The following is a 15104-nucleotide window of genomic DNA, read 5'->3' as shown; positions in this document are numbered from 1 at the left end:
ATTGAAGAATGGATGATGGCACTGGAAGACATTCTTAAAGAGGCTTCCAGAGAATAGCTGACAATTATCTCCTATGTTAAGGAGGCAGCTTCCTATTTGGGAGAGGCAGCGTTGGATGCGGGTAATCTATCCTCTAAGGCCTCAGCTGTCTCAGTCTTGGCTCGCAGAGCCCTTTTGGTTAAAGGACTGGAAAGCAGATGCAGGATCCATAAAAGCCCTGGAATCCTTTCCGCTTACGGGAGGCATTCTGTTTGGGACTGAACTGGATAAGACTGTTGCTACAGTGGCAGCCTCTAAAACAGCTGGTCTACCTTCAGCATTGACTCCTAGACCTAGGCTGTCGTCCTTTCGAGCCTTTCGGCCGCAAGGAAAAGCAAAAGGTCAGTCTTCCTCTAGAACCAGTTCTCGCAGGAAACCGCAATGTTAGAAACCATGGCCAAACAGACATCCGGCTTTTAAGTCCAAGGATAGACCCGCGGCCTGATGGGGCGGGCCTCCCCCTTGGGGATCCAGGGTAGGAGGCCGATTTCTTCAGTTTTCATACACCTGGCATAGCACAACAACAGTCGCCTGGGTTCGGGAGGTGGTCTCTCAAGGGTACGCCCTTACCTTCTGGAAAAGTCCCCCGCAAAGGTTTTTTCGCATAACTCTTGCAGCAGAGTCTGCAAAAGCCTTGGCCATCAAGCAGGCCATTCAGTCTCTGCTGGTTTCAGGGGTAATAATCCAGGCTCCAGTGAATCAACTAGTAAATGGTTATTATTCTAACCTATTTTTAATCCAAAAACCCAATGGGTCTCATCAGCCTATTCTGAATCTAAAGGGCCTCAATACATTTATCCGGGTACCCAGATTCCGTATGGAAACCCTTCGGTCAATTGTGTTGGCAATGGAACCAGGGGATTTTATGGTGTCTTTGAACATTCAGGATGCATAGCTTCATGTGCCAATTACACCGTCCCATCAACTGTTTTTGAGGTTTGCGGTGCTGCAGAAACATTTCCAATTTCAGGCGCTGCCTTTTGGGTTGTCAACAGCCCCTTGGGTATTTACCAAAATTCATGGCGGTAATGACGGCCTGCCTCAGGCACAATGGAGTCAGAATACTGCCATACCTGGACGAGCTCCTGATATTGACACAATCTCCACAGGTGTTGCAGCATCATCTCAGACTGACGATTACCTGTTTATACAGACATTGCTGGATCATAAATTGGAAGAAGTCGTCGCTTCTCCCAGTACAACAGATGGTACATTTAGGGGCACGCTAGGATTCTCTGGCACAGAGGATATATCTGCTAGAAGACAAGATTGCGGCCCTTCAGTTGCAGATACGCAGGTTTCTCCACAACCAGTCAGTATCTATTCAGTCAGCAATGCAGGTCCTGGGATCCATGGTGTCCACCTTCGACATGGTGGAATATGCTCAATTCCACTCCAGACCATTGCAACGGTTAATCCCCTCACATTGGAATGGGGAGTACCACTCAATAAAGTCACATACGATCCGTCTCTCGCCAGAAGTGCGACTGTCCCTGTCATGGTGGTTACAGACGTTTCGTCTCAACAGGGGTCGCCCATTCTGGATTCCAGATTGGGTGCTCCTCACTACCAATGCCAGACTCCGTGGATGGGGCACAGTGATGGGTCGACACACATTTCAGGGAAAATGGACAACCAGGAAAAGACTCCAGTCCATAAACGTCCTCGAACTACGTGCAGTATTCAGAGCGCTAGTTCAGGCATAGGAGGTACTAAAGGACAGGACTGTCCAGGTACAGTCCGACAATGCCACCGCAGTAGCCTACCTCAATCATCATGGAGGCACGCGGAGTCAGGTTGCCATGGCGGAAGTGTCAAACATTCTGTTCTGGGCAGAATGTCATCTTCCAGCGATCTCTGCAGTATTTATACCAGGAGTCCTCAATTGGGAAGCGGACTTCCTAAGTCGGCAGGATATACCTGTGGATGAAGAGCCCACTCTCCGGCATGTATTTCAGAGCCTAGTGGACAAGTGGGGTCTTCGAGAGGTATATCTCATGGCCTCAGGCCACAACCACAGGGTCCCCAGGTACGGGACTAGAAGCAGGGATCCTGCAGCCGAGTTTGTAGACGCTCTAGCAGTGAAGTGGAACTTCAGACTGGTGTATCTGTTTCATATGTTTTCCCTTCTTCCAAGGGTCATCAGAAAATACAAGCAGGAGGGTGGGAAAGTAATACTGATAGCCCAGTTTGGCCCAGACGCCATTGGTTCATCGACCTCCAGAGTCTCTCCATAGACACTCTGTGGCCTCTTCCTCTAAGGCCAGACCTGTTAATACAGGGTCCACTGCCTGTATCCGAACCTTCCTCGTCTGTCTCTGACGGCGTAACTCTTGAAACTTCCATTTTGAGGGCCAATGTTTTTCCACTGCTGTAATTCAGACGATGCTTAGGGCACGGAAACCTTCCTGTGCCTGCATTTATTACAGAATTTGGCACTCTCAAGTGCTTTCTTTTCTTCAGGCTGGATTAGACCGGGGTCTCTGTCTGGTCACCCTGAGGGTTCAGGCACCTGCACTTGCAGTTTGGTTTCAGCAAAGGATTGCCCAGTTGCCTGATATTAGGACGTTTTTTCAAGGTTCAGCCTCCTTTTGTCCCACTGGTAGCTCCGTGGGATTTGACGTTTGTTCTCAGGGCTCTACATGCTCTCCCATTCGAACCCCTGAAATCAGTAGACCTAAAGTGGTTGACAGCAAAGACAGTTTTTCTTCTTGCTATTGCCTCTGCCCATAGATAGGGTCTATGATTTGGCAGCCCTTTCTTTTCGCTCTCCATTTTTGATTTTTCATCAAGTTAGAGCTGTTTTTCATACTAGGGTGGGTTACCTTCCTAAGGTTGTGTCCCGGTTTCATGTAAGTGAAGAAATTGTGGTTTCAGCTTTCCAGTCTTTAGGCCTCTCGGCAGGTGAAGCTTCTCTGGATTTTGTACAAGCCCTACATGAATCGCACCAACTCCATTAGGAAATCAGATTCTTTTTTTGGGTTGTATGGCTGTCATAAGCAAGGCTGGCCAGCTAACAAACAAACTCTGGCTAGATGGCTTCATATGACAATTTCTCAAGCTTACACACAAGCTGATCTCTCTGTTCCAAACACAGTGACAGCATATTCTACTCAATCTGTGGGACCATCGTGGGAGTTTCGTCGTGGTGCCTCTGCTGAACAATTATGCAAGGCAACCACCTGCCTTGCATAATTCTGTCCACATCTTTGTCAATTTATGCATTTGACACATTTGCCTCTCAGGATGCTTCCTTTGGTTGTAGGATTCTCTTTTCTACTGAAACACAGGAGCGTCCACACCCTTAAGGGAAATGCTTTGGGACCTCTCCAAGGTAATTTCTGTGGACTCTATGGACCCCGAAGAAGAAATTAAGAGTTGTGGTATAACATACCTTTTGTTAACTCTTTTTCTTCAAGGACCATAGGGTCCACAGGACACCCACCCTAACGACCTGGTGTTATTGGGTAATCTTTTCTTTTGTGTTTTTTGTGATTCCCTCTTCTTAAGAGAGGACATTATACAGTACCCTAATTGATTTTGCGCTGGGTTTATATTTTTTGTTAAGAGAGAGTGTTTCTAAAGTACAATTGTCCTTCTAATCTTTTTCCTTCTCCTGCTTTGGGTTTGGTTACAAACTAACTGCCTGTAGCCAGGGGCGGGGTATATATGGAGGAGTACCCAGTGTATCCTGGGAGCTGAGAGCTTGTTAACTGTTTGGTGCCTGGATCACTCCAACCCAGGGGCGGTTCTGGCAGAGCGCAAGCTCCAAGCACTGAAAAGGACAGAGGGAGTCTGACTCCGGCAGCTGTCTATTTGCTGACAGACTGCTGTGACGGGACGTCCGGAACCTGTCTTTAAAGACTCAGGTCCCAACAGATTACTCTACATCCATGGACGGGACACGATCGCACCTGCCGAAGCCACACCCCCTTGCAGTGATGCGGCTGGTCCACGTCACTGCCTCTCCACCTATCCAGACCCTCCCTGCATTTGCAGAGATTGACAGTGGACGTCGATAGGGAGGCGGGGCTTATGTCAGGCAGTAACGGGAGACGGGGCTTAAGTTTGGGGGCTGGTCTTAAGTCCAGAGAACGCAGACAGAGGAACAGTGGATGTTCCCAACTTCTCACAATAAAAAAAAAGAAAGAAAGAGGTGCGTGCTGGCTGTGGCTGCTATCTATAATTATGTATGTATAGATATATAATATAGATACATAATTATAGATAGCAGCCACAGCCAGCACGCACCTCCCAGAAAATCCTAAATTTGCCCCTGCCCATCGGGGATGGAGCAGTAGGCTCCATGTGGCTTAGGAGGAGGAGGGTAGACTTTGTGTGGATTGTAGTGGCCCCCACAACTTAGTTGCCATGGGGCCCCCAGAAGCCTTAATACGGCCCTGCTAATTATTGTTCAGGGTTATGCACTGAACAATAATTGTTTTGAAAGAGTGCAGTACCCCCTATGTGCAGTTACCCCAGTAGTAGTCCCCGCTATGTGCAGTTACCCCAGTAGTAGTCCCCGCTATGTGCAGTGCCCCCAGTAGTAGTTCCCCCTATGTGCAGTGCCCCCAGTAGTAGTTCCCCCTAGGTGCAGTGCTTCCAGTAGTAGTCCCCGCTATCTGCATTGCCCCCAGTAGTAGTCCCCCTATGTGCAGTTCCCCCAGTAGTAGTCCCTGCTATGTGCAGTTACCCCAGTAGTAGTCCCCGCTATGTGCAGTGCCCCCAGTAGTAGTTCCCCCTAGGTGCAGTGCCCCCAGTAGTAGTTCCCCCTAGGTGCAGTGCTTCCAGTAGTAGTCCCCGCTATGTGCATTGCCCCCAGTAGTAGTCCCCCTATGTGCAGTGCCCCCAGTAGTAGTCCGCCTATAAAAAAACGCTTACCTGAATCCCCACTCCTGCGCCCGCCGCTGTCTGCTCCTAGGTCCTCTCGACCCATTCTCACTCTGCACTATGGGAGAGATGTCATGAGGTCTCTCCCATCACCCACTGCAGGAGTCGGAAGGCAGAGCTCATGAGTGAGCTCCAGCCCGGCTCCCTCAGTGGACGTAGCAGCCAATGAGAGTCTGTCTGACTCTCATTGGATGCCCAAACAAACACCACCGCCGCCGGGTAGTACAAGTGTACTACCCGGGACTGGTGGCGGTGTGTGTTGTGTACTGCAGACCGCACTGACTGCAGGCTGCACTACACTGTGGGGCCCGGGGAACACTGGTGGCGGGGGAAGCGGCACTTGTGGCTGCAGGGGCTATGGGCCCCTGCACCACAGCGGGCCCTGGTGCAAGCCACGGGCTGCACCGTCGCCAGTTCCGCCACTGGCGGGACCTGATGTTTTGCATAATTAAGCCCCGCCCCTCATGTGAAATTGCTGCAAATAGCGCATATTTAAATAGGAGGTGGGGCCAAATGATTAAGCCCCGTCCCCTACTGAGACCACCGATCTCTGTGAAATTTCTGCCCACTTCACTAGGAAGTGGGCAGGAATGCAGGAGAAGTGTCTACGCTACCGAGTATGCGGGGGGATTACCCGAAACACGGGAGCCTCCTACAACTTTCAGGAGAGTAGGCATGTATGCATTAAAGGAATAAAAAAAAAAACAATGCTCACTTCAGAACTACTTTAGTATTTTAAAATATCTCAGTATTTATTCTTAATGACAGAATATAATGTATATATCCATATATAAGTAATTGTGCTGTGTTGGTCCCCTGATGTTTATCTGTACCAAAGCACCTGGTTCTTTATTTGTCACTGAACTTTATAATATAGATTATATGATATGCTATTGCTTAATTTACACAATATGCAATAACTGCAATAACCATTTCCTTAATACTGTGAATATTCGCAATCGATCGTTGTGTTGGTGACGTTTTATGCTTCCATCCTCAGGCAAAGTATACCATCTGGATTTTACCAGGGAACAAAATCTGGTTGTACGTATAGGAAAGAGAAAACCTACACCACGTCAATTTACCCCTCAATGTAAGATCTGCAAGGTTCGTGCTGTCTGTGATGAGGAGCTTGTGCTTGAAGGAGGCAAATACTATCAAATTTCTTTCTTCTGTGAGAATATGAACAGTCTGACTGTAACAGCAGAAAAAGAAATAGGTAGGAATATACACAATCATTGTAATTGTTGTTTTCTCTCAATCAAGTTACTTTGCTTTTTTTTGTTCTATTCACCGTTTCTAAACATGCATCAGACTCTGATCCTGCTTTTCAGGCTCATACTCATGGTTGCTTATCCTGTGCCTGTGGTGCAGTATATTTATTTAATTTATATTCATCGGTCAATTCACAATACAAATAGGGTTGATTGAACTACATGAGGATTGTGCCACATCATGACCATGGAACTTACTATTTTTTATCGGTTGAGGGTTCTCTGTGAACACTCATGTATCCTCATAGGGTTTACTATTTGTATTGCAGATAGAGCAGTGTTCAATAAGCAGGTAAGCAGACGGTGTATGAGCTCTTAAGTTATTTGTAGATTATATTTTTTTCTTCAAAGTAACATGTCAAACAGGCTGTCATCTTGTGACTGTAAAGTATGTATGCTAAGGGAATGTACACGTTTGTGTTGCATCGGAGACCAGGCACTTGATCAGCCTAAGAAGGCATGAGCTGTGGACCCTATATGTCTTGTCAACCTCTCCATCTTTCAAGTGACATAGGGGTCTATTTACTACAATCCGCATTGGGAATGCAGATTGTAGTGTGATATTACCGACTGAATTCGCAATATCACAGGGATTTACTAAAAATGCCTTGCAGGGACAGAGCTTGCGATAAAGCTCTGTCCCTGCGAATCCCCTCCGCACACTTATCACGGTATTTTCCCAAAAAATACCGTGACAAGTGCCCGCGCATGCAACAACCGGCCGCCGCTGCTACCCCCCCAGCGCTAAACCCCGCGATCGCGACCTCCCCCTCCCTTAATTGCACTTACCTGCATGATCCGAGCTCCGGTGATGTCCTCCATGGCTCCGGTCAGCTGACATCCCATACTACACTGGGATCCGGTCACCTGATGACCGGGCCACAGTGCAGTATAGGAGACCAGCTGACCGGAGGGAGGACATCACCGGAGTCCCGAACTCCGGTCCCTGGACTCAGGTAAGTTAATTTATTTTTGTATTTTTTTTTTATTTACTTTTTTTTTTCTTCACAGTGTTTCAGCGTGTGGTCAGTTTAGACCACACAGCTGATCACTGGGGCCGGCTCCGGGCTCTGCTCTGCCCGTTAGAGCGGAGCAGGAGTCCGGTAACCGGGGGAGACCCTGGATAACGCCACGTCCAGGTGGCGTTTTTATCACAGGGCTTTCCCCGGTATTTTTTTCACAATTTATTTTTAGTAACTTGCACACAGATTGCATTTCCCATTACAAGTGTGGGAAATGCAAACTGATTACTAAAAATAAGTGATACTTAGGGGTTGGAGTAGAATTTTACGAATTCTACTCCAATTGCCCTTTAGTAACTAGGTGAAACTAAAATAATGTGAAAAGGGTGTGAAAATACTACTACTATTATTATTACTACTACTATAATAATAATAATAATGCACTTACCACCAGGCAGTGCAGACACCATTACAAAGATTCCCGGCAGATCACTTTCACTCAGCTGCACCCAGCTCCTTTGTGTCCTGTCTGTGAGGAGGAAGAGGTGGAGCTTTGCTATGCTGGCTGGGAGTGGAGGCAGGGGTGGTCTTTAGGAGGGAACTGGGCCTATTGCTGCCTAATAATGCAGGGGGAACCCTATTGAGCCTATTGCCCTTTATGTATCCTGAGCCTAGCGCTCTCCTTATACTGCCTGGGCCTATTGCCCAACTACCACCCACAAGCCTAGTCTCTGACCATGTTCCACAGGCCTAATGCCCGACCCTGGTGGTATAGGTAGGAAACTATGGGGTCTATTTATCAAGCAGTGAAAAGCATGGAGAAGTGGACCAGTGGAGAAGTTGCCCATAGCAACCAATCAGCTCCTACCTATTATTTTTTAGCGTGTACTTGATAAATGCTACTTCAAAGCTGATTGGTTGCTAAGGGCAACTTCTCCACTGGTTCACTTATCCATACTTGTCACTGCTTGATAAATAGACCCCTATGGACTTACTAGTTCTGTAGGACAACTCCCACCATCTTTGGGTTTCTTGTGGCTCTTACCTGAGATGGGCCAATTCCCACCGTTCAGGGGTTATGCCAGGTCTCCCCGTATCAGCTGCCAGGATCCGTGCCCGCCATCCTGCTTGATGCTTCTGGGTTACCCCAACCCGCTACATTTATAGTGTCGCTCCCCCTGGCTTCGCTTCTATATATTGGTGTTCCCCTTCTGAGCAAGATGCAATGGTGGTATTAGAGTAGAGGAACATATCTGGAGTGGGGATGATTGTGGCCTATGAAGATATTTTCCATCACGACCTACAACTGCTGGCTATGGGAAGTGGCTGTGCAATACCTTACAACTAATATGCAGATGCAGCAGGAGACGTCTGGTGTAAATAGACACCTTCTGATTGCATCGCGAATCTTCGTGCTGCGTCTGAAGGGGCAGTATTGTATCTTTTGTGACTCAGATTGCCCCTTGCAGCTCCGTAGCCAAGGCCAGGAAGTCGCAGACCCTGGTCTCTGCAGTTCTAGGAAATGGGGAACATCACTGCTTACAGTTGTGTACAGTTTTACTCTTAGTCATTAAGCATAAAACTGTACATACTGTAAGACATTATGTAACGTCTACAATAAGAATGTATTGTACAGAATAAGATAGGTCTTTAATACCACTCTTCCATCAAAGTCCTGAGTCTTACCCGAGATATGGAACACAGGGGTGTAAATAAGAGCCCTGTGTTCCAAGGGCCTTGGATGAAGATAAAGTCCCAACCAATTAGCTCCTACCTGTCATTTTTCAAACACAGTCTGTGACATGGCAGTTAGGAACTGATTGGTTGGGACTTTATCTCCCTTCACTTTATGTACTAATCCAAGGCTTAGTATATAGACCCCACAGTTCCAAATCTGGTCAGATTTGGGATAGACCCTTTTTCCATCAGGACGCCGATCCAGGTTATTTCTAGATAGGCGTCGTGCACACGGGTGCAGTGCCAGCACTTGGAGATGAAATCTCCTTGCGCTGGAATGCGTGTCTCCCTGTGCTGTAAATGGGACCCAGGTCGGGCGACCTGGGTTATCCATTTACACTGTAACTCACCCGTGTCCTTCCTATGTAAAACCCTGCTAGGTACCTGGGAAGGATTCCTGGGTGACTGGACCAGGTGGAGACGTTTCCACTGACAAAATTCCTGGGTGGTTGCGTTTTCATGTGCAATAACCCAGGATTTTCATGTTGGAGGAAAAGGGGTATAAGCTTAATGTCTTACTATTCTTGAATTTGTATTTTTTGGAATGTCCTGTATTGTGCCTATTGGTTTTATTAATATGCGCTAATTCCCCACTCTTCAGTGTCACCATAAAATATGATGACTGTTTGTTCCTAAAGTCACAGGGAATAGGCAAATGTGTGGAGAAATCTAGGGCTCAATTTTTTTTCTTAGATTTAGAATGTTTTGGGCTTATTCTTTCAAATTGTGGAAAACACCCTTAGGGCCCATTAGTAGCGATCCTAAATACTAGTGGCAGTGATACAAACGAATATGCCACTGGTATTTATCATTAGTTACCCCTCCGATGAGGTCCAACGATGTCCTTCTCGTTGGTGAGGTCCTCCATTCAGTTGCTTGCAGCCTATCACTGCCAGAGACTGGTTTCTATGTCATGCGCATGCACGACGATCTGTCTGTGCATATGCATGGCACTTTAACCCGGCAGGGACCCGGCAGTGCCTGGAAGAAAGAGCGATGCAGTGACAAACAGTGGTAATCTTACAGAAGGGATGAAATACAGAAAGGATGACATAACCCCTTTCAAAAGTGCTAAAGGGGTTATACATCGCTGTTAAATGGGGCCCTGAGTCTCAAAATGGGATAATAGATAACATACTTGTGTAGAGCCAAACTGATATTTCATTTGTTTTTCCTTTTCTTTTGTGTTTTTAGCATGCTGGGATACAAAAATCTGCAATATAAGCAACGTGTCCCTCAACATCCCTAAATCTTTAGTTGAATTCCCCGTGAGACTGGAGACGTACACTTGGAAGCTGATCGCTCCAGAACACATTAGTACTGAAATAGTATCCAAGTCCATTTACCTACAACAGCAAGTCCAGGACAAACCGTGCAATGTAACAGCCACAGGATTCACATATGACATCTTCAGCTGCACTGACAGAGATCAGTTCAAAATTGGGGCCTTTTGCCCAAATGGGTCCATTGAAAAGATTCAGATGAGAGACAACGTTACCATCATTTTGAACACACCACCGAACGGAAATCCTAACAAGCTACTTGAGCATGATCTACATGTGTCTTTTGTGTCGTTCATTAAAGGTATGAAGCAGTTTAAGATTAAGGGTGGCAAAATGTTACTTTGAGAATGTAAATATGCTGTGTATATATAGGTTATGTTAGTAGGCTTTCTATAGGATGCCAGTTAACTTCGTAAACTTAATAGTCAAACCAGCAAGAAAAGGTAGAGGAAAGCAGGATAGCCTGCCCACCATACTTGCCTACCATTGAAAAATTATTTCAGGGAGATTGTAAAAGTAACACCTATGAGCGCGGCGTACTGCTACATCTGAGAGGCATGTCATAAACCTGACTTACATCCAAATGAAAATGAGCCCCAAAGCAGTCAGTAACAGCTAGTTGTTGATTACAGAAAATGCATGTAGCCATAGGGATAATTGTGCCAAGTTATAACCAATGCAGGGAAATTATACTAATTATCCCATAATTAGTTCCAGACACCCTGTAATACACACATGCAGGTGGCGTGGGGCTGTGCGATGTCACCACCCAGGGCCCTACACCCTCTGCGACAGCACCGCTTGCCCACCCCTAGCTCAGCCTTTCCCAATTACAGGGACTAGGGCTCTATTTCCTATTTGAAGATGCTCTGGCCATGAATGCTGAACAAAGTGACCTTGTACGCCTCTCCCAGCAGCTGTACTTGCAATATGCTCATACTGCATAAGCTATATATACTGTAGTCACAAGTTGCACTTTCCTGACACCTCTGTTATTACATGCTGAGCTCATCCAATGAGTAGTAAGTACTGTACATGCTGCTTTTGTTCTCAGTCTCCTGTGGCTGAGTGACTCATAATGATTAGGCATTGGTATCTGAGGAGCAACACTGTATAGTCAGACCAGTATTCAGCTGGTTACCCTAGGAAAGACCATTGGGGAGAAGTAAGAAGCACAGAAGCAGAATCGGCGCACGTTGTGTGCGCTGATACCACTTCTACCCAATGTATGATCGGGGGTTTAGCGGCAAATGACAGGGGCGATATGCGCCCCTGTCATTATTGTCGCGCTGATGCCTGGGCCATGTACGAACAGTCATATTACCTGACCGTTTGGCCCGCTGTAGCTGTTACTGTCGACAGCTACAGCCTGGCGCTGCCCTATCCCCACAGCAGGGACAGCGCTGTCCCTGCTGTGGCGGCTGCTGGCTCCAGGCTGTGCGTGGCGATCTCACGATACTTGCGAGATCCCGTGCATGCTCAGTGGAGCCGGCCAGGACTGACACACAGCTCATCAGCACTAGGCTGATGCGCTGCGGTCTCTAGCGGGTAGCGCCGGAGGGGGGAGTTAACGCTCCCCCTCTCCGGCCGATGTTCATACATCTCATCGGTAGTGCTTCCTGCTTTGCCTCAGTAAAGAGGCGAAGCAGGAAGCGTTATAGTGGCACGTTAAGTGCTGCTATAATACATCTACCCCAACGATCCAAATATTCAGTAGTTGCTTATTCTCCCAGAATGTCCCCTTAATACAGCTAGATTATGTGAGTGTACTCCATGTCAGCTGTCTATAGGGCTATGTTGAATGTAGGTATATTTTAGTTATTTTAGGGAGAAAACCCATTGTCTGTCAAAGCCTCCAGGGTGCTGATGACCAGCAGTGGCTCCTACCTGTGATTTCCTGAGGGTCTGCAGTCCTGCTTTCTCTGCCGCTCCGAAATGTACGATTTGTGCACATTTATGGGACCGCGATCCTGCACATGCGCACAAATGAAAAAACAACCCAGGCTTCTAGGGACTGTATCTGATGCTGCCCCTACAAGCCAGGTAGGGCTGCCTTTATAGCAGAGAAGTGGCTTCCCATTGGAAGCGCTCTCTCTGCTAATTGCAGTCCAGACTGGCAGTCCCAGGGGGAAAAAAATGCCTCCCCCTGGGAAAGCCTGTCCTATGTATGATTAGCGGTATGCAATTCCAATGGGAAGACACAGCTATGCAGTCCCTGTATTGTTGCAGCCCCTTAGGTAAAATCTGCCAATGCTGATGGCTATCGCCAGATCTTTTTCCAGGGTATCTCCATTTAAAACACAGGAAAGCTTTAAAATTTAAAGAGGATAGCTGTCCTCTAATTGCTATAGCACAGGACACTTACAGGACAAAATGCACTATTATTTAAGTTTTGCAAATCAGTATGTTACCAATGGCCCCTTGTGCTCTTAACGACAGATCGTTCAAATAGTCTAGTATACCCACTATGTCCCGTGGGGTCATCAGCCACATCGTCAGGTCGGCCCTACATGCAGCTCAACCTGACAATGTGGCTGACAACACCATACAGCGGAATGCGGCAGGGGCCGACATATCGGGCGGTTGGGCACTGAATTGTCCAATGAGTACCGACTGCTCGATATATCAGCCTGCCAGAAGAGAGGAGGGGTTGGAGGGGGGGGGGGGTCGTCAGTCACATCGCTGGGTACTCACGTCATTTGGTGTATACCCAGCTTTAGATGGGCTTGGAGCAGAAGGTCATTGGGACTGATTCAGATTTCGGAGAAAACCAATAAAAGGCAGAAACTTTACATCTAGAACAAACCATACTGCAATGCAAGGGGTGCAAATACATTTATTATTTTTGCATGCAGGGTAAATACTGGCTGCTTTTGTATATAGCCCACTATTGCTGGACAGATTTATTTTTACACTTTTTAAATTTGAGTTTAGAGTTGGACACCCCCTCCCAAATCTAAATCTCTGCACATTTTACATCACTTTAAAATTGCAGTGCAGCATGGCTGTACTGAGGTGAAACGTTGCTCATTTTTCTTTGCTCCCAACTCAGAATCAGCCCCATTGTGTGTGTAATGTATGAGGTTTAAGGGCATATTTATCACAGGGCTCTATTTACTACAATCCGCATTTTGAATGCAGATTGTAGTGTGATATTACTGACTGAATTCACATTGGGAATTCAGCCAATATCACAGGCATTTACTAAAAATCCCTTGCAGGGACAGAGCTTGCGATAAAGCTCTGTCCCTGCGGATCCCCTCCGCACACTTATCACGGTATTTTCGCAAGCAATACTGTTACAAGTGCCCGCGCATGCGCCGACCAGCTGCTGCTAAGCCCAGGCTCCCGCGATCGCGACCCCCCCCCTCACTAAATTGCACTTACCTCCGTTGATCGGGCTCCGGTGATGTCCTCCTTTTTTTCTACTATTTTTTTTTTTTTTAGCAGTGATCAGCGTGTGGTCTGTTTAGGCCACACAGCTGATCACTGGGGCCGGCTACAGGCTCTACTCTGCCTGTTAGAATGGAGTGGGAGTCCGGTAACTGGGGGAGACCCTGGATAACACCACCTCCATGTGGCGTGATTATCACAGGGTTTCCCCCGGTATGTTGTTTCAGAATTTATTTTTAGTAAATACCAGGCAGATCGCATTTCCATTACAATGATGGGAAATGCAATCTGATTACTAAAAATAAGTGATAATTAGGGTTGGAGTGGAATTTTATGAATTCTACTCCAATTGCCCTTTAGTAACTTTAGGTGAAACTAAAATAATGTGAAAAGGGTGTGAAAACACCCTTTTTCACTTTTTTTTAGTAAAAATAATGATAATTAATAGAGCCCAATCAATCCACATCTCAGATCCGGATGGGTTGTGATAAATTCGCCCAAAATCGTAATGTGATATTTAGGGCTCTATTTATTAACATTATTTTTACTAAAATAAAGTGAAAAAGGGTGTTTTCACACCCTTTTCACATTATTTTAGTATCACCTACAGTTACTACAGGGCAATTGGAATAGAATTCGTAAAATTCTACTCCAACCCCTAAGTATCACTTATTTTTAGTAAAGCAGATCGCATTTCCCATAATTGTAATGGGAAATGTGATCCGACCAGAGTTACTAAAAATAAAATGTGAAAAAATACCGGAGAAAGCCCTGTGATAATAACGCCACCTGGAGGTGGCGTTATCGAGGGTCTCCCCCGGTTACCGGACTCCTGCCCTGCTCTAACGGGCAGAGCAGAGCCGGGAGTCGGTCCCAGTGATCAGCTGTGTGGTCTAAACAGGCCGCAAGCTGATTACTGTAAATAAAAGAAAAAAAAAAAAGTAACAAAAAAAAAATTTTACTTACCCGACTCCAGGGACCGGTGATCGGGCCTCCGGTGATGACTCACCTCCGGTCAGCTGGTCTCCCATAGTGCACTGCTGCCCGGTCATCAGGTGATCGGGCCCCAGTGCAGTATGGGAGATCACCTGACCGGAGGAATGGAGAACATCACCGGAGGCCAGGAGCATGCAGGTAAGTGTAATTAAGGGAGAGGGGGGGTCGCGGGGGTCCGTGATCGCGGGAGCGGGGCTTAGCGCTGGGGGGGGGTAGCAGCGGCGACCGGTCAGCGTATGCGCGGGCACTTAATAACGGTATTTTTTGCGAAAATACCGTGATAAGGCTCCGAAGGGGATTTGCAGGGACAGAGCTTTATCGCAAACTCTGTCCCTGTAAGGGATTTGTAGTAAATCCCTGTGATATTGCCTGAATTCGCAATGCGAATTCACTCGGTAATATCACACTACAATCTGCATTCAATAGGCGGATTTTAGTAAATAGAGCCCTTGGACAGATTGCCAGGATGTATCAAATATCACATGCAGGGACAGAACTTGCAAGAAAGTTCTGTCCCTGCGATTCCGCTT

At 46.9% G+C, this 15104-nt stretch overlaps 1 protein-coding gene across 2 annotated transcripts in view; it reads left to right on the top strand.

The window, feature by feature from the left end:
• CDCP1 (CUB domain containing protein 1) overlaps nt 1-15104 on the top strand; it is a 97324-nt gene that overhangs the window by 62990 nt on the left and 19230 nt on the right. For both annotated transcript variants that reach the window (XM_088462992.1, XM_088462985.1), the window contains exons 5-6: nt 5930-6148; nt 10097-10486. In XM_088462992.1, coding sequence (XP_088319118.1) covers nt 5930-6148; nt 10097-10486 — 609 coding nt within the window. The remainder of the gene's footprint in view (nt 1-5929; nt 6149-10096; nt 10487-15104) is intronic.

Source organism: Taudactylus pleione, unplaced genomic scaffold (assembly GCF_031769625.1).
Source record: "Taudactylus pleione unplaced genomic scaffold, aTauple2 ptg000053l, whole genome shotgun sequence".
Taxonomy (NCBI): domain Eukaryota; kingdom Metazoa; phylum Chordata; class Amphibia; order Anura; family Myobatrachidae; genus Taudactylus; species Taudactylus pleione.
Note: the sequence above shows the minus strand (reverse complement) of the source record. Positions and strands in the feature narration are given on the sequence as shown.